Here is a 25959-nt window from a genome sequence, read left to right as displayed (position 1 = left end):
CGATGATGATAACAATGATGGGGGCAAAGAAGTCTGCTGCTGTGTTATGCTTCCCAACAGGATTCCTCAAATGCCAGCAAACCCATTTTCCAGCCAAAAAAGAAATAGTGACAAATGTGTTTTTCCCCCATGCTTGTTAAAGGGAAGAGTATGCCTCCCCTATTTTCTTTAAAATAAAGAAAGAAAAGAAAAGAGCCTGTCATCTGTCTATGGAGAGCCAGCATGGTGCAGTTGTTTGAGGATTGAACTAGGATTCTGAGATATCAGGGGCTGAATCCCTGCTTGCCTTCTTCTTCCTTCAGGCAAGCATGAAGGCAAGGGCAAACCTCATTTGAAGACATCTTGCCAAGGAGAGCCCAGGATAGATAGGTTCACCTGGGGGTTACTATGAGTCAGAAATGACTTGAAGGCACATGCATCTGTGCTCCAACTGGGAAAATGATATTGTCATCCAGACTGGCAACCTGAGAATGCAACAACAGACAGAAACATCATGTTCCCCTGCGAGAACATGCATGACCGCCAACTCCTTTGGTGACAAGGTCTTCTGTACGCATTGTTGTTGTATGCCTTCAAGTCATTTCTGATTGACGGCAGTCACAAGGCCGTAAATCTCATGGAGTTTTCCTGGCAAGATTTGTTCAGAGGCATTTTGCCATTGCCTTCCCCTGGGGCTGAGAATGTGTGACTTGCCCAGGGTCCCCAGTGGGCTTCATGACTGAGCTGGGAATTGAACCCTGGTCTCCAGAGTCATAGTTCAACACTCAAACCACTATTACACTGGCTCTTAAAGCTACAAATCCCAGGATTCTATAGGATGGAGCCATGGCAAAGTGGTGTCAAACTGGATTATTTCTGCAGTGTAGATGCAACCTAGCAGTGTGTCACTGCTTTGTGGCCACCCTTATCCTTTTTGGCCTGAACCAAAGTATTGCTCAGGCCACGGAAGCTCTTTAAGGTCCTACCAAATGGAAAGGTCATGCTGGCTGGTGATTTTGGGAGCTGCAATCCCAAGAAAAAGGAACTTTTCCAAACTGTGGACTGAGCAGAAAGGTTTGAACCCTGGGGTTTCATGTCTCTATGGCCTAAGTCCAATTGGTAGCTCCTGCTAGACTATAAACCTAGTAGATCAATAGTATCTTCATTTTTATGCATCTGATTATGGGTTTAAAAGGTTTTTGTGTGAATGGAGTGGATGGTAGTGGAGGCAGACATGCCTTTCTCTGAGAACCTGAGGTATTATTATCAAAGGGACAGACACTACATGGTAAATATGTGCCTTGTTTTGCCCAGACGTGGAAAGCACACTGGCTGTGGCAACTGGAATGTCTCTTGACTGTTTTTGTTTAGGAGACAGTGCAGGAAATTGGTCTGTGAGATCAAAAGCAGAGTCATGCTGGGTCAAGTGATGGGCCTTACTACTTTACACATCGATCATCATCTGTTCATACATTGGCCCATCAGTTACCCATGGGAAGCCAGCCAGCAGGAAATGGGCACAAGTGCACCTCTCATCTTGCAACTGGTAATAAGGGGCATTCTGCCTCTGGTGCCAGATGTGCCATATAGCCAATCTGACTAGGAGCCATTTATAGCCACATCCTCCATAGAATCATAGAACCATAATCAAGGTTTCTAGACTCTTCACCATTTGGTTGCCCTTCTCTGGACACACTCCAGCTTGTCAACATTGTTTTTGAATTGTGATGGCTGGTATGTTTAGCCTGGAGAAGAGACAATTAAGAGGTGATATGATAGTCCTGTTTAAATATTTGAAGGGATGTCATATTGTCATACTGTTTAAATATTTGAAGGGATGGAGGTTACTGGAAAAGAGATCCCACCTAAACATTAGGATGAACTTCTGGAAGTTATGAGCTGTTCAATAGTGGAAGACGTTGCCTTGGAGTGTGGTAGAGTCTCCTTCTTTGAAGGTGCAGTTATGGGGTTTTTGTCAAAAAAGAGAAATGTTATTGTGGTAACTAGTCCTGGATGGCAATCTGTTGGAGGTGCTTTAATGGTGTCTTCCTGCATGGCAGAAGGGGGTTAGATTAGATGGCCCTTGGGGGTCCCTTCCAATTTGATGCTATGTTTCTATGACATGGGAACTCTCAGCTGCCACCACAGTGAACACCCTGAGGAAGTAGGCTGAAGTCTAAGAAAGTTCATGCTGCCAATTTTTCTTTCAGTTAGTCTCAAAGGTGCTGCAAGCTCTCTCTACATACCCCTTTCTTAGGTTAAACCTATGGGGATCAGGCCCATAGGAGGAAATGCAGCCGCACCTGCTGGCTTGCATCAAAAGATGTGCACATGTTTGGCCTGCGCGTGTCCTGCAATGACCCGCCACCCTCCCCATGGGAATTTCTTGGGGCTTTCCAAAGGGGAGAATAGTCTCCCAGCTCAAAGCAAAGCTTCCCAGCCCTACCTGCACATTTCCCTTCATTTTCTGTGTACTCAAGGTGACGGCCATAAAGATTAGAGCGCCAGGAGAAAACTCCTGTTGAATCTAATCTCCTGAGATCAGTGTGTGCTGGTGCTGCTGCCAGATAAGAATGTGGAGCAACAGGAGCCTGGCTAGAGTCACAGTCTGATCGCCATAGGCGACTCTTGTTTCCCCAGTCACTAAGCCACTGAAGAAAGCGAATTTCTGGAAGGAAATGGGTGGGCAAAGGGCTGGTATTTTTGGCCCTTGGTTTGGCTAGAAGGAGCCTTTGCCAAATCAGTGTGCACATTGTTTGGACCTTGAGCAACTGTACATGAGACCTTGGGCAACATCCCCTAGAATTAATTGGTTTTAAAGGGGAGAAAAAGCCCCCCCCCCAATAAAAGAGTATCCCAAATGTCCTCTGCCAGGTGGAGAAGAGCATTTTGCCATGTTTTGTGGGTATGTGTGTGTCATTTTAGGACCAAGAGAGTCTTACCAACTGGACATTATGCTCCCAAGGATATGAAGCACAACTCAGACTGCTGCCACACTGCAGCATTAATGCAGTTTGGCATAGCTTTAACTGCCATGGCCCCATCCTATGGAATCCTGGAATTTATGGTTGGTTGTGGCAGCAGAGCTCTCTGACAGAGAAGGATAAATATCTCACAAAACTACAAACCCCAGGATTCCATAGCATTGAGGCATGGCAATTAAAACAGTATCAAGCTGCATTAACTCTCTAGTGTAGATGCAACCTCAGTTCAAGATATGCCTTTTCATGCCCACTGCAGCAAGCTTTAGCTTTAGAGAATGCAAATGACAACATTCTGCATGGCATGTGTATGGCTACTCAAATGTAAACCCTTTACAACAATTTTCAAAATGCAAAACACAGCTCCTTCCTTCCTTCCTTCCTTCCTTTGACTTCTAGCCTCCTTTCCCTCAAAATTGGGACTCAAGGAAGTTCCTGACAAGGGACGTTATCAGACAAGGGAAATTGGAAGTATAATCCAATGGCAATCCGAATGCAATCATGGGGTTTAACGTTATTGCATGATAGACTACCACACACAAATTCAGGCAATGGGAAGTCAGTCCGAGCGCAATCATGGGGTTTCACAAAATTGTGTGAGAGGTGATCACACGCAAATTTGGGCAATGGCATACTATTTTCAGGCAATGAGAAGCCAGTTTGAACGCAATTTGCATTCACGTAAATTCGCTGAACTAGCAAATTCATGTAAATGCGTTCTGGCCCCACTTTCTTTTCATTCGAAATTAAGAGAAATTCCTCCTGTGTGATAAAGTCCTAAAGTACAGGCAGAAACAGACCTAAAGAAGATCAAACCCAAGAAGTGATCATATTAATGTACTGCTGAATTTAAAAAGCCATTTAGAAACACATCAGTCAAAAAAAGTCTTGTTAAAATCCCCTTTCTCAGTGCCTTTCTTTATAATGTAAATAATGCTTTGTTTAAAAAGCAAAGGATTTTTATTGTAAATCACTTAAATCATTCTTATCGTCAATCCTTGGTTGGCAAGACTGAAGTTTCCCTACCTAGGGCTGGATTCCTCTCCCTGGAGCTGCCCGAATTAGAGTTTCCAGGTCTGGGGGCTTAGCACAAAGTGTCCAGTTGTCACAGGTCTTCTACCAGGCAGGAGCCAAAGGTGCAAATTCTCGTTTTGGGGGTCTCAGCTCCAGACAAGAGGAATCTCTAGTTTAAGCAGCAGAGAGGCTTCATTGGTTGCTGCAACTAGCAACATTATAAATAAAATTACCTTCAGGTTCCGTGTATGATGCATATATGAAACATAAATGAATGTTGTGTTTAGACTTGGGTCCCATTTCCAAGCTATCTCATTATGTGCAGTGGTATGTGCCTTCAAGTCGTTTCCGACTTATGGTGACCATAAGACAACCCTATCATGGTGTTTTCTTGGCAAGATTTGTTCAGAGAAGGTTTGCCATTAACTTCCCCTGAGGCTGAGAGCATGTGACTTGCCTAAGGTCACCTAGTGGGTTTCCATGACTGAGCTGGGAATCAAACTATGGTCTCCATAGTCATACATGTATACAAACACAGCTATTCCAAAATCCCCCCCCCCAAAAAAAAAAAAATCCCTGAGATCCAAAACACTTCTGGTCCAAAGCATTTCAAGTGAGACTCAACCTCTCTACCTTGGATCATGGGGCCATATTACCTGGATGAGTTTTTCCCTCCTAGATGTTTAGGACATCCTCAGAGGAGGCCTTCCCCAAGGTACCTGAGACAAATGTGATGGACATTTCAGTGGTGGCTTCCCAGGTGCATAATTCCTTCGCTGCCAGAAGCCCCTGTGCCTCCAGACAAAGGATGGTTGACCTCCTACATCAAGAAGATGTATTTTACACTCATGGAGTTATGCAAAAGCATCTTGTTAGGGAATTGTAATGCCAGCGGTGCATGCAAATCTGGATAGACAGTGTGCATCAGCATGAACCCATGCTCAGTTTTTTATTGTGTGCAATGGCACTCCATGCACAGCTTCATTTTGACAACCTTGAATTGGATATGACTGCTCCATATTAGGCATACATGCCCCTTCCCTTCCAGAGGGGAACTTAGGCACATGTAAGACAGCCACAGAATCTTGTACATTGTTTTATTTTTCCAAACTTCAGTTTTTAAAAATTGGTGTGTGTTTGAGGTCGGGGGGAGATCTTCCATTGTTGTTGGGTTTAGTTTGGATAAACCTTTATTTCCTTCAATTGGTTTCTAAAGATTTTAATGCTGCATTTCCAATGTTCTTACATCTTATGGCAGTGGTTCCCAAACTTTTGCCCTCCAGATGTTTTGCACTTCATCTCCCAGGATTCCTGAGTGTTGGTCAAGCTGGGTAGGGCATCTGGGAGCTGAAGTCCAAAACACTTGGAGGACCACTGTTTTATGGTTTTAAGCTCTATTTTGTGGCTGCCCGGAGAAGCTAAACCTGCAGCAGCTGACTTCCATTACTAGTAGGGCACTAAATCAATTACTCATCTTAGTCTGCACCAGCACTGCAGAATTAGTGCAGTTTGACACCACTTTAACTGCCATGGCTCAGTGCTTTGGAATTCAGGGACACAGGTTGGTGAGATATTTATCCTTCTCTGTCATAGAGCTCTGGTGCCACAACAAACTTCAAATCCCAGGATTCCATAGGATGGAGTCATGGAAGCTGAAGGGGTGTCAGACTGCAATGTGGCAGCAACCTATGTTTAAATGTTAAGGGAGCTGTCCAAGGTGCTAACCTTGGACAGCTTTTATGGAGTCCAAATTAAAATCTGGAACAGATTTCTCTTGGTGCCCTCTCACCACTTAGACTCTTGTGATGTCATAGGGTGAGCATTGTGCAAGAACTTGCAAAATAATATCTGTGCATGTGTTCATGTGAGTATGTGCATGAAAACTGTTCCTTTGGAACACTTTTCAAGGGCTGTCCTACATGCATTAGACTGCAATAGTCTAACCAGGATTGAGGCTTGAACCACTGTGGTTCTCCCCGGTATTCCAATTTGAACTCTGATCCATTTGTCCCTCTCGACCAGGTGCCCTCTCCAGAGAAGTTGCACTCTAATCTCCATCAGCATCATGACCAGGGATGCTGGGAGTTGTAGTCTAAAATATCTGAAAGGCATGCCTTTGAGAGAAGGCTGTGTTACAGCCTTTTCACACAGATATAGCTTCATCACTGCAATTTGGCCATAGTTCCATGGCTGAGCACCTACTTTGCAAGCAAAGGGTCCAGGGTTTGAATCCTGTCTTCTCCAGGTAGGGCTAGCAGAGCCTTTAGGGCTGAAGGGCAGGGTATAAATACTGTAAATAATGTCCTACAGAAGCCCCAGAGAGCTACTGCTAGTCAGTATAGATCAGGGGTAGAAATCACACAGCCTTCTTGGGGGTGTTGGACTGCAGCTCCTACATTCCCTATTTTAGGCTGAGAACTCCTTACTAAGCCTGCTAGAAACTGCACTCCAAATGCCTGGGAAAATAGATCCCTGGGGTAGAAAGTACCAAAGCTGGAACATGACACGCTAGAACATACTGAGAAGAGGGCAGTGTGTCCTTACAGGGGTGCAAAATGTCCTTCAGTCCCCAGGTTTTTAACATTGCAGTAACTTAAAATGTCAGCTGAGCGTTAAGAAATAAGAGTTTTGACATCCAGAAAAAAGGGCCAGCAGGCAAAGGGACCCAGGGAAGGTGGAGAGGGCAAATAAGACCGCAAAACAGGAACCATTTTCAATGACTCACTCTCTGCAATGCTTATGAATCTGGAACTGAATGAAAATTTCATTTTGAGGGGGAGAGACTTCTCATTTGGAGGGGGCAATGCCCTTATTCTGCCCCCACTGCAGCTACACCTCTGAGAGGAGGCTGTTCTGGAAACCAAGCTCTATAAGGAATGGTTTTGGAAGCTGGGCCCCTTTAACTTGGAGATGTGGTATGATACAGCTATATTTAAAGATCTCTGTATCATACTACCTCTCCAAGCTAAACATGCCCAGCTCCCTAAACCTAGACTTCCTATGGAAGGCTGCAGCTGTGTGGAAGATGGTTTTTTCTGCTGCTCCAGGGAATAAGACCCAAGCCCTAATACAGGTTGAGTCTTCCATTATTGGATTTCCAAAATCCAAAATTGGCCAGATTCTGCATGACTGGTCTTCCAGGTTACAAAACTAATCAAAGGTTGAGTCTCCCTTATTGAGAATTCCAAAATCCAAAATATTCCAGAAACCAAAACTGTTTCCATGAGTGGCTGAGACAGTGACACCCCTGAGAGAAGGCTGATATGGTTTAAAGGGTTCTGGAAACCAAGCTCTATGAGGAATGGTTTAGGGAGCTGGTATGTTTAGCCTTAAGAGGTGGCATGATGCCACCATCTTTAAATATCTGGAAGGCTGCGACTACATGGAAAATGCAGTGTAGGGGTGGACTAGGTAGCTTTGGAGGTCCCTCCCAACCGCATGATCATACAAATCTATAAAATTAGTTTTACATTCCAGAATGTAATTAACATACATGACAGTTAAAGTCATATCAAACAGCATCAGTTCTGCAGAATTATAAAATCATTAATTCTGCAGAATTATAAAATTAGTCCATTGGTCCATTAAGGCGGCAGTGAACTGATTTTATAATAGGTAGCGTCTCATATTCTTCTTATCTCAGATGGACCAGGCCAACATGTTTTTCTTTTACTTTTTTTATTTAGGAATCAAACGAGATTACAGAGAAAGAAAGAATAACAACACCTCTACTTAAGATCCATGAGTAAACATTTGTAAGACATGTATGCCATGACGGCAAACAACGGAGAAACCTTTGCTCCAAACACTGCTGGGGCAGAGACTCCACTTCCAAGCTCCCTTGAAATGCTTGAGTTACCGCTTAACAAACATTTTTAAAAAGACTTTTCAACACAGAAATCAAGAAGATCATGGACTTATGAAAGGATGGGTTTGGGCCACTCTGCTAAGGAGCATTTGGGGAACTGGACAGGATTTGAAGACTAGATATTAAAACATCCGAAGAGATTGGAAAGGACTGAGGATGCATCTGCACTGCAGTAATAATGCAGTCTGACACCACTTTAACTGCCACGGCCCCATCCTATGGAATTCTAGGGTTTGTAGTTTAGTAGGATATTTATCCTTCTCCGTCAGAGAGCTCTGGTGCCATGGCAAACTACAAATCCCACTAGTCTATAAGATGGTGCCATGACAGTTTAAGTGGGGTCAAACAGCATTAATTCTGCAGTTCATATACAACTAAACTGGTGTCAAACTGCATTAATTCCACAGTACAGACACAGCCAAAGTGGTGTCAAAATGAATTAATTTTGCAGTGCAGATGCAGCCTGGGTGGGCCCATGGCAGAAGGCCCAGGCAGAAAGTCTCAGGCTCAGTCCTTGGTGGCAGCAAGTGAAGGGAACCTCTTCTACATCTTCCCTTGGCAAGTTCCTGATAGTGCCACTCAATAGATAGATGCCAGGTCTGTCTAGTTCATTCCAGCAACTAATTTACAGAAGGCAGTTCCTTACCATGGTGGTTCATGGCATCATGTTCCCTGGAGTTTGTGGAGGATGCAGCCACCAGCAGGGATGCCAATGGGTTCCTGAAACTGAAAGTGGCTTTTACTCACTTTCTGGTGTTTAAAGATGCATCCCAAGAATGTCCCCAAATTGGGTAAAAATGCCTCCCGTGTCCCTTAAAGAGCATTTGGGGACAATTTTTTGTTATATCAGGTACTTTTTTTAAAATTTACTTATTTACTTATTTATTTATTTGAGGGGCTAATGCAGCCTCCCACCTTTCTACAATTGAGCAGCCCTGGTTTATATTCATGGCTTTACACAACAATTGTGCAGTGCCAACTTGGTAGTGAGGTGAAACATTGCACAAATGAATGTGCATGCATAATGTGCAGTGGCAATTCATTCACAACCCAGCCGTACTATTTCAGGATCGAAAGCAGCAGCAAGCAAGGAGTGAAAATAATGTATCCCTGAGACCAAAGACACCCAATTCCCTCTTCCCTTTGAGCATGGCAATAACAGCAAATGAGGTCAAAATTTGGGAGAGGAGGAGGAAGAAGAGAACATTTCAAGAAAAGAGGAAGGCAAACCAATGGGACTTTTGCAAAATTGCTCCTCTATCGCAGGGATGGACGAAAGGTGGATTCTGTCTCTAAGATTCCAAGTACATCAGCCCAGATTTTCTGACTCCCAAAACTTCAACAAGCAAACAGTTTAAAATCTTGACTGTTGCAACAAAGAAGGTTGGGGTGGACTTTGGTTCAAAAGGCTTTGCACTCCATCCTCTGGAGCCAAGCAGGCATTCAGAAAAGCACCCTTACCATTCATTGCATGTCCCTGTCTGCTCCCACACCTCCTAGTCCTTTTTTACCCTTTGTTTTAATGCTGAGCATAGAGCTTCAAATAAAACGAGATCCCAAGAAATCTGAAATCCATCCCTGATCTAGTTTTGACAATATTGCATTTTATGTTGCAGACTGGGAACTTCTATTTTTCCGGGCCCAACATCTAGGAGCATTGGCAGCTGGTGGGTTTGGCTCAGCCAACCTCAGGTGGACATTTGCAAATGCAGAAGGTGCAAGAAGAGTGTGCAAAAGTCAAGCAGCAACAAGCCTCCCTGCCAGATCACAGCCGGGATCCACCTTGAGGAAAGACAGGTATTTGGCGAAGCTGGTTATTATTAGAGAGGTCCTCCATCCAGGAGGCAAGCTGGCTGGCCAATGGTCTAGGAGGGAGTCCAAGGTGATCTCTAGGAAGTTTAGAAAGAGACCAATATTATTAGCAATGCCGTTTTACCATAACTCTCAAGTGCTAACATTGGAAGGATTTCTTTAGATGGCTTCCCTCCCTATCACAAGGGCTCAGGACAGGTTGCAATAAGACCTCCAGCCTGAACCTATATGCGTATAACTTAAAATCCTGTTCAAAGCTTAAAATAATCTGGAGAAGGTTTCACTTGGTGCCACTAATGTTCTGGGTCTTCTTGGTGACTATCCCCAAGCTTGGAAACTCCCTCCCATTATAGGTTAAGCTGGCCCTCCTTCCTCCAGAAGGCAAAGGTCTTTTAAAAGAGACATATAGATCTATAAAGAATGAATTATTATTATTATTATTATTATTATTATTATTATTATTTTATCCTGCTTCTCCAGACAGATCAAAGTGGCTAACAATAAAAGCATCAGTAAAATATAATAACTTATATTCGTTGTATCCCAAACCCTCCTATCCACAATAAAATACAATTAAATTATTAAACAATTAATAAATCAGTTATTAAAAACAGGGCAGAGGCAGTTAGAGCAGCTGTTAAACAATTGATTAAATTAGCAAGAGAGGAGGAATAGCAAATGGTGCATTCAAATGTTGCACAGAAAGGGAGAAAATGTTGGCTATTGGTTTCTACTTAGCCACAATATGTGATAACAGGTTGTGGCTGTGTGCATTTGAGTCATTACTCACCTAGGATGACACTAAAGTAAAGCTATTATAGAGTTTTCTTGTACAGACTTCCTCACACAAGGTTTGCCATCACCTTCGTCTGAGGCTGAGAGAGTGGGACTTGTCCAAGGACACCCAGAGGGTTTCCATGGCCAATCAGGGACTCGAATCTTGGTCTCCCAGAATCTTAGTCCAGTACTTGCTCCACTGCACTACACTGACTCTATTTGTGGGGACAGATTTCTTCAGAGGAGGTTTGCCTCCATTGCCTTCTTCTGAGGCTGAGAGAGCATGACTTGTCCAAGGTCACCTAGTGGGTTACCATGGCTGAGTAGGGATTCGAATTCTGGCCTCCTGAGTCCTACACTGAAACCACCACACTCCACTGGTTCCACCTAACCATTAGGAAAAACTTGCTAATAGTAAGAGCTGTTCCACAGTAGAATAGACTGCCTTGGAGGGTAGTGGAGTCTCCTCCTTTGGAGGTTTTTGAACAGAGGCTAGATGGCCATCTGTCCCAGGGAGTGCTTGGATTATGTCTTCCAGCATGGCAGAATGGGATTGTACTGGATGGACGTTGGGTGTACCTTCCAACTCTAGGATTCTTTAATTCTAGGTATTCCCACATGGCAGAATGGGGTTGTACTGGATGGCCCTTGGAGTCTCTTCCAACTCTAGGATTCTATGATTCCTGCATTAAAAGAAGCTTGGGTCAAAATCTGATGGTAACGGTTTCAGTGGAACTCCTATGGGTTGTTAATTTGGCCCAGTGAGTAGGGGAATCTTTAAAAGGCAGCTGTGCCTGTAAGTTTTGCAAGCCTTGGAAGCCACAGGTCGTATGTGTGCCACATTTTACCCACCCCTGCTTTAAATCCAAGCTGGCCCTTCTGCCTGAGTGTGCAAAATAGCCCCCCACCCAGCAGACACACCTGTCAGGGCCAAGGCTGCAACAGATAACCCACTCTTTCTCACCTTGAGGTGCCGCCGCTGGTCCAGCCTCACTTTCAGATGCTTCACCCACCAGGCATGGGATGGGGCACAGAGGTGCTTCCCTCTGAAGGTGATGAAGCTGAAAGAAAACACATGGAAGCAAAAAATTAGACGGAGGAGAGGGAGAAAAGAAGAGATGACCTTTGCAATCTAGGGAGCCCTGGTGTTGCAGTGTTTAAATGCTGGTTCTGCAGCCACAAGGTTGTTTGTTTGATCCCTGCAGGGCTCCAAGGTTGACTCGGCCTTCCATCCTTTTGTACCTTGGTAAAATGAGTACCCAGTTTGTTGGGGGCAATTGGCTTACAGACTGCAAACTGCTTAGAGAGTGTGGAGTTCACTATGAAGCGGTATAGAAATGTCAATGCTATTGCTATTGTTATTTTGACAGCATCTGGAGTAGGAATCTGGAACCCTGCTTCCAAGACACATTCAAGAAACACGTATATATATATATATATATGCTGGAATCTTCTCTTGAGTAAGGCTGGAGGGAGCAGCGGCTGGCTGTTGGTGGTGAATCTTTTTTTGGTTTCAGTCCAAACCTTACAGGAGTTATCCAGGGAGCTGAACTCTAAAATGTTGCTGCTGTTGCTACACCTTTTCCCTAAAATTGGGAGTCAAGGGCTGCTGCCACACTGCTGAAATAATGCAGTTTGACATGCTTTAACTGCCATGGCTCAGTGCTATGGACTCCTGGGATTTGTAGTTTGTTGTGACATCACAGCTCTCTTGACAGCAAGGGCAAAATTTCTCACAAAATTACAAATCCCAGAATTCCATAACATGATTATGATTGAGATGATATCCCAGATTTCCCCCTCAACTGGGATACAAAGCGGCTTACAAATTAAAAAAACCCAGTGCAGTCAAAAACATACAAAAGTGGGCATTCAGCCATGGCAGTAAAAATGGTGTCAAACTGCATTAATTCTGCAATGTAGATGCAGCCAAGGAGGCTTATAATTTAAAACAAAAACGATACAGCTAAAATGTACACAAAGTAAACATTAAATTGGGGTTAAAGCATTCATGGTGCTAAAACAACTGGAACATACACTTTAAAAGATAACAAAGAAATTTAAAAGGACAAAAGATGAATCGGGTTCAGCAATAACAATTGAAAAGATGTTAAATATAAAGTTCAAAATGGAACCGGAAGTTTACTAAACATGTTAAATAATTTACCTTCTCAGATAGAAAGGAAATATGGAAGAGTTATGTTGTCTTTGATTACAATGGCCAAGTTGATTTTAGCACAGAATTGGAAAAATCAGGAAGTACCAAAGATAAATGAGTGGATATTAAAAGTTAACAACATATTAGAAATGGATAAACTGACTGGTTACTTTGAATAATAAAGATATTGAAGAAAGGGGAGAGGAATAGCCTCCAGCAGTGGAATATTGTAAAAAAGAAAAAAAGATGGGAATAAATAATCAGGAGTATCTTAATCTGAATGGTGGGCAAATTTAGGAGGACAGTCTAAAATTGTGTTTGAAGAAAAATGATGAAAAGGAGTCTAGAAGAATAAAGGAGCTGAGGGAGTAGATACGAATTGAACTGTTGGGAAGTCATACCATATGGACATGTCTAAACAGGGTTATTTGTACTTATACAAATGATCCCAACTATTCTATATTCTTGTTTTGTAAATCATTGTTTTAATTATTAAATTAAAAAAACAAATTAAAATAACCCCTTTTTGCTCCAGATCTTCCTGGAAAATCCAGAGCCTGCCGTTGCAACATCAGGCTGCTGTTTGCACCATGTCCCGCCATGCCACCTGGTGCAACCACCGTGAGTCGATTGCTCTGAGGGCAGAACGAGGTGCCCAGCTATGTGATCAATGCTAGGCACTTAGTTCTGACCTTGGAGTAAGTGAGTTGCCCACATTGGCAGCCAGGCTGGGCAACACAGCAGCACACACATGCAAACAGCTGCCTGCATCACAGTGGGAGTGCCAGGGCAGCTCTGGGCCCAGAATATGCCAGAGTGCCCACAAGTATCCTGACCCGTGCAGACAGAGCCCCAGATTAGAGGCCTCAGTGTTGTGAAATGGACTGTGAAATGAAACTATTTGCCTGTTCCTTCATCAGCGTGATTGAAAAGAGGGTTTCGTTTTCCCTCTTTTGTCTCGGTTTCTCTTGTGGTTTGGGACTGTGCCAAAGGAACAGCTACAAGGCATGGGACACAATTGCCAAGTTTGCCCATCCTTCAGCGGGTTGTGCAGGTGGAACGCAAAAGCCTCTTAAGCCTGGTTTGGCTGCAAGCCACAGACCGCAGATGCCAACTGAATTGCACCAAAATTCATCAGAGATTATGGTCCGAAATGGGAAGGTACAGGAGCTGAAAACTGTCATGTGTGCATAGGGATAGAAGGAATATTTGCAAATATTTGCAAAAGGTTTTTTGAGCGTTGAGTAACCACAACAAAAAGAACCCTGGACTGAGGGGAAGCTTTGCAGTTCAGGACTTAATCTGCTCAAAATTGACCCATGGTTGTTTTTCACAGGAAATGGTATTTTCATTATTTCCTGCACAGAAAATGATGGTTCCTGTGCCAAAAATGGCATTTTTTGTGGAAAACAACCACGTGCGAATTTTGTGCAGAAGTAGTCCCAAATTGTGAATAGGCTTCAGAAATTGCATGAGTTTTGAAGACTTTATCATGGCAGGAAGAAAGCGGCCAAAATTACTCATAGTTTTATAGCTTCATTTCAGAGGGAACCTAGCAAGGAATTGCATCTCTGGTATTGCCAGCCGCAGGGCTATGTGCAGATGTGGTGAATATTTGCTGATTGAAATATTTGCCATTGTGTCCCATTAAGTCACTTCTGACTTATGGTGACCCTAAGACAAACACAGCATGGAGCTTTCTGTGGCTAAAGAAGTGTGACTTACCCAAGGTCACCCAGTTGGTGCCCATGGTTAAGCAGGGAATCGGTATTTATATATTACCTTTTATTTCTTTCACCTGGCTGGCTTACAATACAATCAGTTTTAAAGCATTTAAGACTTAGGATGCATCTGCACTGTAAAATAATGCAATTTGATGTCAGTTCAATTGCTGTAGCTCCATCCTATGAAATTCTGGGATTTGTAGTTTTACAATGTCTTTAGCTGGCTTGGCCAAAGAGTGCTCACAAAACTAAAATTTCCAGGATTCTGTAGGATAAAGCCATGGCAATGGCACTGGTGGGTGGCTTCTGGGAGTTATAGTCCAATAAAGAGAGCTTCCTCGAGCTCTGTGTTCCACCAATTCCTGGCTACTAGAATCTGGGAGATGGAGTCCCTAAAAGGAAGGTCTCCATCCTCTCTGCCTGCCTTCCCCTCAATGCCTGAGATATGAAGTTCATTGATATGAAGACACAGCAAGAAGGAGATCAGAGCGGGGGAGACATGGCCCTCTTTCTCTTCTCCCACTTTAGTCTTTTGGGAGTCAGTCAAACATATCAGATCCCGGAATATTCCCTTGCGAGTGTTAACGGATCCAACCCATCAAGAATGGCTCCATGCCTTGCACGGATGCAAATCCATTCTAGCATCAAGCAGGAGAATTGGACTCATTGTACCCCTGTCTTCATGCTACTAGTGGAGCAAGCTCTTGGTTACACTCTTGAAGAGCAGATCTGTCATAAAAGAACCTATTCAGGGCCTCTCTCATGCTCGACTGGCAGTAAATGCTAGCACTCCAAGTCCTCCTCAGCACCTGTGTGAACTCTCCTTGAAGGCAAAGGAGAGTAACTGGAGCTCACAGAGCCCAAACACCTGTGCGGAGTTTACCGGGGCGGGGGGGGGGGGGTAGCTCAGGAACTAGAATCAGAATCATAAAGGTTATCGCACCGGGGTTAAAACGTTCCCCGGTACGTTCTAACATGCCCGCGCAGGGGCACACACAGAGCGTGATGGGAACACGATGGGGCCCAGAACGCCAGTTTACTGCACACTGGAATGCCGCCTTTGCCGCCGGGTGTTCCCATCGCATTCCCATTGAGTTCCAAGGGATGCCATTTCTGGGGACACTTTGAAACAGTTCCCAGAAATGGCACCCTCTGGAACTCAATGGGAACACGATGGGAATGCCTGGAGGCAAAGGCGGCATTCCGGTGTGCAGTAAACTGGCGTTCGAGGCCCCATCGCGTTCCCGTCACGCTCTGTGCGCGCCTCCATTAGAACGCACCGGGGAACGTTTTAACCCCGGTGCGATAATCTTCATAGAATCATAGAGTTGGAAGAGACCGCAAGGGCCATCCAGTCCAACCCCATTCTGCCATGCAGGAAATCTAAATCAAAGCATTCCTGACAGATGGCCATCCAGCCTCTGCTTAAAGACCTCCAAAGAAGGAGACTCCACCACAATCTCTGAGGAAGGAGTGTGTTCCACTGTTGAACAGCCCTTTCTGTCAGCAAGTTCTTCCTAATGTTGAAGTGGAATCTCTTTTCTTGGAGCTTGCATCCATTGCTCCATTGTGTCCTGTTCTCTGGAGCAGCAGAAAACAAGCTAGCTCCCTCCTCAACATGAGATCCCTTCAAATATTTAAACAGGGCTATCATATCACCTCTTAACCTTCTCTTCTCCAGGATAATCATCCCCAGCTCCCTAAGTCTTTCCTCATAAGGCATGGTTTCCAGGCCCTTCACCATTTTGGTGACCCTTCTCTGGACACGCTCCAATTTGTGAACATCCTTTTTTAATTTTGGTGCCCAGAACTGGACACAATATTCCAGGTGGGGTCTGACCAAAGCAGAATATAATGGCACTATTACTTCCCTTGATCTCTAGACACTATACTTTTTTTGATGCAGCCTAAAATCACACTGGCCTTTTTATCTGCTGCATCGCACTGTTGGTTCCTGTTCAACCTGTGGTCTATTTGGACTCCTAGATCCCTTTCACACATAGTCTCCTTAAGCCAGGTGTCCCCCATCCCATATCTATGTTTTGTTTTGTTTTTGCCCTAAGTGCAGTACTTTACATTTCTCCCCATTGAAGTTCATTTTGTTAGCTTTAGCCCAGATTTCTAGTCTATTCAGGTCATTTTGAATTTTGATTCTGTCCTCTGGAGTATTAGCTATTCCTCCTAATTCAGTAACTATGTCCCCAATTCTGTCATCCAAGTCACTCATAACGATGTTGAATAGCTATAACTAGGAGGCGGCAAATGGCATTAGACTGAGAAGCCAAGAGAAAAAATATCTCCCCCAACAGATTTAGCCCATCTGCACAGTCAAGTCTGGATTAAGATGGCTGGGTTGCTAGTTGTTGTTATTGTGTGCCTTCAAATCAACTCCAATTTATGGTAGGATTTTTTCCACAGAAGTTTTCCATTACCTTCCTCATGGGCTGAAAAAGTGTGGTTTCCAGTGGGTTTCCTAAACTGAGCAGGGATTTGAACTCAGGTCTCCTGGACTCCCAGTCCAACACTCAAACCACTACCCAAAGCTGGCTGCAAAGATTTACTCTCTACTCAGAGGGTTTCCATGGCTGAGCAGGGAATCAAACCTTGATCTTCTTTGCAGTCTTAGGGCCCATTCATATTCACATTCAGAACCGGTAACTATGTTATGTTCATGATTTGCCACGATTGAAACTCTCTGTGGCTTTGATTTGCCACGATCATGGCATTTTATCCCCAATTCGATTCACATTGGCAATTAGGGATAAAATGCCATGGTGAGATTCGATCCTGGCAGGACGGGGGGAGGAGAGGAGCAGGAAGAAGAATGGAGGTGGCAGGATGCTCCGAATGGGATCAACTTTTGAGTTCCCATTGGCAGCTCCTGCAAAAATATCCCGATTTTTTTTTAAAAAGAACCACAAGAAATCTCATTTTAAAAAAAACAAACCCGGGTTTAAGGGGATTTGCACCATGCCTCCCCAAACCAGGTCAGAAAACCCTGGTGCAAGTGTGAACAACCCCCTAATTTGGGTCGTAAAACCCCAGTGCAAGTGTGAACAGATCCCCTAATTTGGGTGAGGAAAACCCTGCTCAAGTGTGAACGACCGCAATTTCATAGAATCATAGAATTTAAACTGGTCTGGAGCCCAGTTTAAAATTTAGCGTGAGTGGGGCCATAGTGTGACGGTCAAACTGCTAAGCCTCACTAAAGACTAGGGTTCAAATACCTGCTCAGACATGGAATGCACTGGGTGACCCTGGGCAAGTCACACACTCTCAGCTTCAGAGGAAGGCACTGGGGGAAACTTCACCTGAATAAATCTTGTCAAGGAAACTGCAAGATTAGGGTTCCCATACATCAGAAATGACTTGAAGGCACCCAACAACAATTGACTCTCCAGAGCACCTTGAAGAACCTTTCACCCTCCTGAAATTGATCATTTCTCCCTACTCTCCACCCCAATACTTTTGGGCGGCATTTCACAACGCTTTCAACACTCTCTTGTCTATTATAAGCCAAAAAGAGACCTAGTTTTCTATCAAGAAGTGACACAGAAGCAATTGTGGGGAGGGGATCCAAAATCCAGAACACTTCTGGTCCCAAGCATTTCAGATAAGAGAAACTCAACCAGCATCTATACAGAAAGGGCCATTTTCTTTGAAATAAACACAGACATGGTTTTTTTTTTTTTTGGGGGGGGGGGTGTTTTGGATGGATGGATGGAAAGGGGCATTTTCTGCAGAGAAAACAATGTTCCTGCTCAGAAAAGCATATTGTTCTGCACAGAAAATATGTCTACACAGTAAATTGTGCTTCTGTGTAGAAAATACTATTTCTTTGCAGAAAATTCAGGGGGTTTTGCAGAAGAGGCACCATGTGCCAAATAAGTCCCATAGTCTGAAGGTCGAAAATGGTGCAGTTTTCCAGGACATTCTCACAGCAAGGAGAAAAGGGTTGCAATTGTTCAATCTTGCCTACAAGAATCAAAGGGATAGAGATTTCCATTCCCAGCAAGCCTGATGCTTCCCTAGTGCAAAGTACAGACCCCAACCTACACCACGGCCTGGAGAAGGCATCCTTCTTGGACATGTTGTTCCCAGTAAGAACGGACGATTTTGGCCGGGATGGGAATTGGGCTGGTCCTCACACAGCAATCCATCACCTGGGAATGGCCAGACACTGAGGGAGAAAAAAGAAAGAAGGAGAAAGTAATGAGGAAGATCAAGCCAAGGCTTCCCCTTTGCTCAGCCTGCCTTCCAGTCTTGGCAATGAGGTTATGAAGAATTAACCTTCTTTTGCAGAAGCCTAGGCCTGCTACGATGTACCCAAATCAAAAACATAGGGTTTGAATGGGAGACCATCCTAGGGAATAGATGGCCTAAGGGGGGACTTTGGGAAAATAGAAAAAGCTGCACAGTATAGGAAAAAGTGGGAGCTGGGAAAGCTCAGCAAGAAACAAATATGTGGAAAAACAGAAACCCTTAATTCAAACTAACTTGCATTTGTTTAAATTTGGAGACTAAAGTCTGGAAAAGAGGCTAAAATAGTGAACCTTCAGGTCCCTAGTGGAAGTTACGTACTTTTTGTGAAGAAGAATGGCCATTTTTCACCAGTTCAAATATTTAAACATGGCTCTCATGTCACCCCTTAACCTTTCCTTCCTTGGGCTAAACATCCCCAGCTCCCCCTAAGCCTCTCCTCAGAGGGCTTGGTGCTTTCACCATTTTGGTCGCCTTCCTCTGAATACGCTCCAACTTCTCAACATCCTTTTTGAACTTTAGTGCCCAGAACTGGACACAGTATTATTCCAGGTGGGGCCTGACCAAAGCAGAATAGAGTGTTACTATGGCTTCCCTGGATCTAGACATTATGCTTCTATTGATGCAGCCTAAAATCACATTGGCTTTTCTAGCTGCTGCATCACACTGTTGTCTCATGTTCAACTTGTGGTCTACTAGGACTCTGTGGCTCCATAGAAACAGGCCAAAATAAAGCTGCTTTGGGTCACTTTGGAAGTATGCTGTTTAAACGATGCATGCATCCCAAGAGGCTGGAAGCCGTATCAAAGGCACACTCCAGTCGTAAGCTTTTATGCAGCTTCTGACTTCTTAAGATGCATGTGAGTGTCATTTAAACAGCATACCTCCAAAGTGACCCGAAGCAGCTTTATTTTGGCCTGTCTGTATGTGGCCCTAGATCCCTTTCACACGTAGTTTCCTTAAGCCAGCTGTTCTCCATCTTATATCAGTGCATTTCCTTTTTTTCTGCCCAAGTGTAGTACTTTACATTCCCTCTCCCCCACTCATTTTGTTAATTGGATCTTACCTTGTAGGAGGCTCCAGAAGGAGAGAGCCAGCAGACACAGGAGGCCCTGGGGGGAGCTGAAGAGGACCATGTCAGCTGGAGCCCAGGGAACTCAAGGGAGGGAGAAAATAGCCCTCTCAGGAATGGCTTTGCTGGGTTTGAGAGCTGTCTGGTGCCCAACCTGCTCCTGCCTCTCCTATTTATGGTTACCAAGATTCCTGACTCTCGTTTTCACTTTCCCTCATTCTATCTCTCAGTCAGCAATGAAGGAAATCACAGTGACTGAGCAGTTTACTTTCTACACAGGGACATTGCCTTGGACCCACCTGGCCACCCTCTTGCCCTTTGGTGGCTTATACGGTGGGCCAGGTGGCAAGACAAAGGCTGCATCCACACTGCAGAAATAATTCAGTTTGACACCATTTTAACTGCCATGGCATGATGCTCTGGGATTCTAGGAATTGTAGTTTTGTGAGACAGTTGTGAGCTTTCTCTGTAAGCAAGCCCTGGTGCAAGAAGAAACTACAACAGTTAGGGAGCTAGGTATGTTTAGCCTGGAGAAGAGATGGTTAAGAGGTGATATGACAGCCCTGTTTAAGTATCTGAAGCAGTGTCACATTGAGGATGGAGCAAGCTAGTTTTCTGCTGCTTCAGAGACTAGGACCCAGAACAATGGATGCAAGCTACAGGAAAAGAGATTCCAAATCAACATTAGGAGGAACCTCTTGATAGTAAGAGCAGTTCGACAGTCAAACACATTCCCTTGGAGAGTGGTGGAGTCTCCTCCTTTGGAGATCTTTAAACAGAGCCTGGATGGCCATCTGTCAGGGATGCTTTGATTGAGAGTTCCTGCGTCGCAGAATGGGGTTGGATTGGATGGCTCTTGGGGTCTCTTCCAATGATGATTCTATGAATTCCCAGAAATCCGTAGCATTGAGTCAAATAATAATAATAATAATAATAATAATAATAATAATTTATTTATATTGACTGCCTCTCCTTGCAGATAGAGGCGGGATTACAGCAGTCAGCAAATTTCAACAATAAAAACATATTTCAACAATATCAAATACATAGCATAAAAATATATATACATTACTATCAATAACATACAGCTGGTGGACTCTCTGTAAAAAACATACCATACTGATAAAGGTGAGGATTTTACAGCAGGTTTGGAGGGTAGGCTCTCCACTAGAGATCCGTCTTCAGGGCCTTCCTGAAAGCATCCAAGGTGGTAATGAGACCGATCTCTTCCATCAAATCATTCCACAACTTGGGGGCCACGGAGGAAAATGTTCTGTGGGAAGTGCTCACTAGCCTGGTATTTACGCAGTCTAGTGATTTCTTCCCTGTTGTTCTGTGAGTGCAGGCGGATCGTGTAGGGAGAGGTGTTCCCTCAAGTAACTCGGGCCTAAGCCATGTAGGACTTTAAAGATAATAAAAACACTTTGTATTGCGCCCGGAAGCTAATTGGCAGCCAGTGCAGAGATTTTAGTATTGGTGTTATATGGTCAAACCTCGAGTCATGGCAGTCAATGATGTCGAACTGGTTTATTTCTGCCTAAATGAGAAAAGTGGGACTCAAAGCATTTCACAATTTTAAAGGACAATACAATTAAAACATACACAAAGTGAACATTAAAACAGTTGAATTCTATTTTAATGCTCCCTTTTTGAATGTCATGTGACCACTGCCCTGTGGCAGGTGCCCACCACTGTTAATGTCCTTCCTTGAGCCGAGCGCCACCTTCCACCTTCTTCCTAACACTTCCTTCACACCAAGATTTTCAGCACATAGTCAAGAACTAGATGAGACTGGAGATAAACAGAACTTGGAAAGTTCCTTTCTTGGACTGCAAATCCCAGAATGTCCTACTGGCCTTGCTGCCTGGGGAATACTGGGAGTTATTGCGCAAAGCAAGTCACTTTCCTTGGGCGCAGTTGTATTTCTGGTCCATAGGGAGAACTGTTGTTTTAATAAAGCCAGCAAAAATAAATGGCAAAGAAGGATCTTCTATAGCTAACAGGCAGCCAGAGGAGAAAACTGTGTGTAGCACATGCAGTGGTCCTCTTTTTCCAGGACACATCCTACATTTTCAGCCTTCTGTCCAGGAGGAATTCCACAATGTTCTCCATTTTGAGCACAACTAAGAAGCATACATTTAAATTTATATGAGAGTTTTTAGCTCTTATTTCGTCATGTCCTACATTTTGCTTGACTGTCCTACATTTTGTAGTGCTCTGTCCTCCTTTTTGATTAGGACATCTGGTCATCCTGCTCTAGCTTCTGGGGCAGTGATGCTTTTGTGGAAGACAGTTGGTCATCCTTCCTTCCTTCCTTCCTTCCTCCTGCTTTTGCAGATACTTTCCTAGACTAATGGAGTTTATCACACTGGAGTTAATATTAGCATTAAAGAGAGATTAAAGTGCATTTAAAGCATCCCACAAATAAAGTGAAAATAGCAAGTAATTGTGCGAATGATTATCACACACAATGGCGCAAATAAAGTGATGTCGGAAATGCATTGTCACTGAAATCCCGAAAGTAAAAAGATGTGTGTTAATGCTTCATTGCGACTTTAACGGCAGGTTTTGTGCAATGTCATGTCAAATAGTTTTGTGTAATTACATGATTTTTCCGGGATATTCACAGGATAAACTCCCAAGCTCCTTCATGTGATAAACTCAGCTGACAGTTTCCTCACAAAGAAACTGCCCCTGAAAACGTCTACTGTCAAGGAAGATGGAGAGCAGTAAATAAAGAGAAGGGAATCCTCTGAGCATGGCCAGAGTGCCTGCACCTCATTGCCTCTGTGTGCAAGCTGAATTCTGTGTGGCTCCAAAGCCTGTCCACTGGCTGGAATCCTGTTTCAGACTTAGAATCATAGAATCTAGAGTCCAAACCCTTTCTGTCGTGCAGGATGACACAATCCAAGCAACCCCGACAGATGGCCATCCAGCCTCTGTTTCAAAACCTCCAACAAAGGAGACTCCAGTTCAAGATTGCAGAAACAGAGTTGGGCACACAGTGGGCTTGTGCATGCAGGAATGCACTGAGCATGGATTTGGCATTGTGCATTTGGCTGCACATTTGGTGTCTTGATTCACTGCCATTCAGTCCAAGGACTTCATCACACAACCAGTGTGTAACTTTGCATACAGACATGTCTGCTCTGCACCACAGGTCCTCAGCCATTGACATGTCAAGATGAGTTGGGCCAAAGAGGGCTAAGAGAGGGTCACTTAGCCTGTATGTTTCTTACTTGGTGTGGCCATCCTAACTGCTGAGAGATTACTCTCTCATAAAAATGGGGGGCTAGTCTCTTCAGACCCCTGTTAATGCAGGAGTAGATTGTTGGACAATTGTTGTTGGTGTGATGGTTGGAGTGCTGGATCAGGATACTGGGAGACCAGGGTTCGAATCCCGCTCAGCCATGGAAACCCACTTGGGCAAGTCATACTCTCTCAGCCTCAGGGGAAAGCAAGATCAAACCTCCTCTAAACCAATCTTACCAAGAAAACCCTGTGATAGAGTTGCCTTAGGGTCACCATAAGTCATAAAAAAACCTGAAGGCACATAACAACACCAGCAAAATTGTTGGATAGACACAAGTTAAAGCAAATACAGCTATTGTACAATGAAAAAAAATGTTTCCTCGTATTTGTTTTAATTTTTGTCCTTCCTTGCTCCTGTTCCTGCAGCTATTCTATGTGCTGACCATCTTTCTAGCAAAGAAATTGACTCTGGAACCTCAGATGGCATTTGTACTGCAGAAATAATACAGTTGGACACTGCTTTGATTGCCATTGCTTGATGCTGTGGAGCCCTGGGATTTGAAGTGTTTGTGGCCCCTGAGGTCTCTTACAGAGGGTCAAAATGCAGTGGGCCCTTGGTATCCACTGGGGTCTGGTTCAACAACCCCCCATGGATAACAAAATCCATGGACACTAAGTCCCATGAAATAAAATGGCATTGTGAAATGGTGTCCCTTATACTAAATGGCAAAACGAAGGGTGGCTTTTGGGAATTTATAGATTTTAAAAATATTTTCAGACTGTGGATGCTTGAATCTGTAAATAAAAAATATAAAGAGAATAAAGAGGACTGACTGTGGCTCATAAAACCTCTTATTCCAGAACGCCATAGCATTGAGCCATAGCAGTTGGAGTGGTCTCAAACTGCATTATTTCTGCTGTGCAGATACAGCCTCAGAGGTCTTTTACATCAGTCTTTTTCCTTCCTTCCTTCCTTCCTTCCTTCCTTCCTTCTTTCTTCCATGTGCTTTAACCTGGGACTTTCCACTTGTGAAGTATGAATTCGGCAAACTGATCTGAAGATCTTCTCCTCCCCTAGATTTGGTGAGAGAAAGGAGGTTGGAGACATTTGTAACCTGGAGATGCTCAAAGCAGCAGGTGAAACAGAACAGCAGTCTCACATGGGTTGAGTTTCTTTCCGTTCTCTCAAGGGAACCAGCCATTCCTCTCTCCCCCCATTGCAGCCCTTTTATTTCTTAAGCCCTTATCAGATGAGTCTGGAACTGGGGGTCTTCAGCACTGGGCGGTTCGAATTCACGTTATTTCGCACAATACCATCATACCAGCATTCGAATGGCCCAATCCGAACTCACGTGAATGCGCGAGATGCCGAACTGAATGCGTACTGGCTCCTCTTTTTGGAGCGTGTTGGCCAGTGCGCTGATAAGGGGATTGGCAATATCCTGGATTGGGGCTCTGTTCGATCTCAGTGCGAATGGCTCTGGTGTGACTACCCAATCCTGAATTCCATCGCAAGACCCCCAGATTCCAATTTTAACTTCCGGTGGGTCTTTCCTCTTGCCGGTTCCAGGGAAGCGGGGGGGGGGGGCGGTTCCAGCGGCCTCCTCCTCCCGGCTTGGGAGCCAGCATAAGCTGCATCCCAAGAAGGGAAGAGGCGCGGGGGGCCGCTGGAATCGTGGTTCCGGCAGCCTCCTCCTCCTCCTCCCGGCTTGGGAGCCAGCATAGGCTGCATCCCAAGAAGGGAAGAGGCGCGGGGGCCGCTGGAATCGTGGTTCCGGCAGCCTCCTCCTCCTCCTCCCGGCTTGGGAGCCAGCATAGGCTGCATCCCAAGAAGGGAAGAGGTGCGGGGGCCGCTGGAACGCGATTCTAGTGGCCCCGCGCCTGTTCCCTTCTTGGGATGCAGCTTATGCTGGCTCCCAAGCCGGGAGGAGGAGGAGGAAAAAATCATCCCCATTTACTTAGATGGCCATCCAGCCTCTTTGACAGCCGCTGGAACTGGTCCTCCCCCCCCCCCCCCCAGAATACATATTCACACACTCACACGTACAACCGGGCATTGCTAATTTGTTGCAAGGGAAGGTCATGGTAACGTTAAAACCAAGCAGGAATGTAGAGAGGAAACAGAGAGGAATGTAGAGAGGGCACGTTGTATCGCGATTGTTAATGTGCATGAGCTGGCTCTCCAGCTGTTTACCGGACTGTCATGACGTGACCTCCCCTTTCACCCCGGAAGCGTTTAAGGTCGCAACCCATGCAGGGCACCACTGAGCATGTGCGAGGGGGCCGATACGAATCGGCCAATCCTCATGTTGAGCACCGGTGTGACAAAACATTCTGCACTGAATGCACTTCGCGCGAATGCGTATTGGCCAATTTGAATCATGCCAATTCGGAGGGGCTCCCAGGTATGATGGTGTTGTGCGAAATAACGTGAATTCGAACCGCCCAGTGCTGAAGACCCCCAGTTCCAGACTCATCTGATAAGGGCTTTAGATTCAGGTTGTTACTTTATCCTGTCAGTACTTGCTTTCCTGGCAAAAGTTGTACTCTGCATTTGCTGGGAAGGAGGGAAGGAGGGAATGGTCCTGGTGGAAACCTTCTGCAAGACTTCTCCAAGAGTAGAGGAAAGGCAAAGGTGCCACAAAGGTCTGCCCTCCCTCCCTCCCTTTGCCTTCCTTCTTTCCTGTTCAAGACACAGCCGTCTCTTCCTCCCTTATTCAAACATTTATTTCAAATCCATCTCCCAGCTGCTCAGGTCCTCTTCCTGCTTCCTCTGTCAGGCTTTGCGGCTTGGTGCAAAAATAAAAATACAAATAAATGGAACCATAGAAAAATCCCATGGGGATTTTTCACAAGGTAGAGAAACAACCAGCCAAACGCCATTGTTTAGAAAAAGAGAAAAGTTCCCTTTGCTAAGCCAGAGCTTTGAGGGCTCTCTGGTGCCCACCCACCTCCATCACATCAACACCCCAGGCCTTCCTAGAATTCAGTCTGGTCTTTGGCCCGTTTCCTAGAAGCAGCAAAAATCCCTCTGCTCCCGGGGTGAAAGAAGTTCATCTCAC

At 44.7% G+C, this 25959-nt stretch overlaps 1 protein-coding gene across 1 annotated transcript in view; it reads right to left on the bottom strand.

The window, feature by feature from the left end:
- The window catches only part of LOC149324283 (C-C motif chemokine 19-like), a 28245-nt gene extending 8525 nt beyond the window's left edge, over window positions 1–19720 (bottom strand). The window contains exons 1-3 of the mRNA XM_089488635.1: window positions 19640–19720; window positions 18370–18493; window positions 11396–11492 (exon numbers count right to left, since the gene is read on the bottom strand). Coding sequence (XP_089344761.1) covers window positions 11396–11492; window positions 18370–18493; window positions 19640–19709 — 291 coding nt within the window. The 5' untranslated portion in view covers window positions 19710–19720. The remainder of the gene's footprint in view (window positions 1–11395; window positions 11493–18369; window positions 18494–19639) is intronic.
- Window positions 19721–25959: the final 6239 nt, after the last annotated feature.

The sequence above is a fragment of the Sceloporus occidentalis genome, unplaced genomic scaffold (assembly GCF_023333645.1).
Source record: "Sceloporus occidentalis isolate IW3139 unplaced genomic scaffold, rSceOcc1.0.p SCAF_1, whole genome shotgun sequence".
NCBI lineage: Eukaryota > Metazoa > Chordata > Lepidosauria > Squamata > Phrynosomatidae > Sceloporus > Sceloporus occidentalis.
The sequence above is the reverse complement of the archived record's forward strand: the minus strand, read 5'-3'. Positions and strand labels throughout refer to the sequence as shown.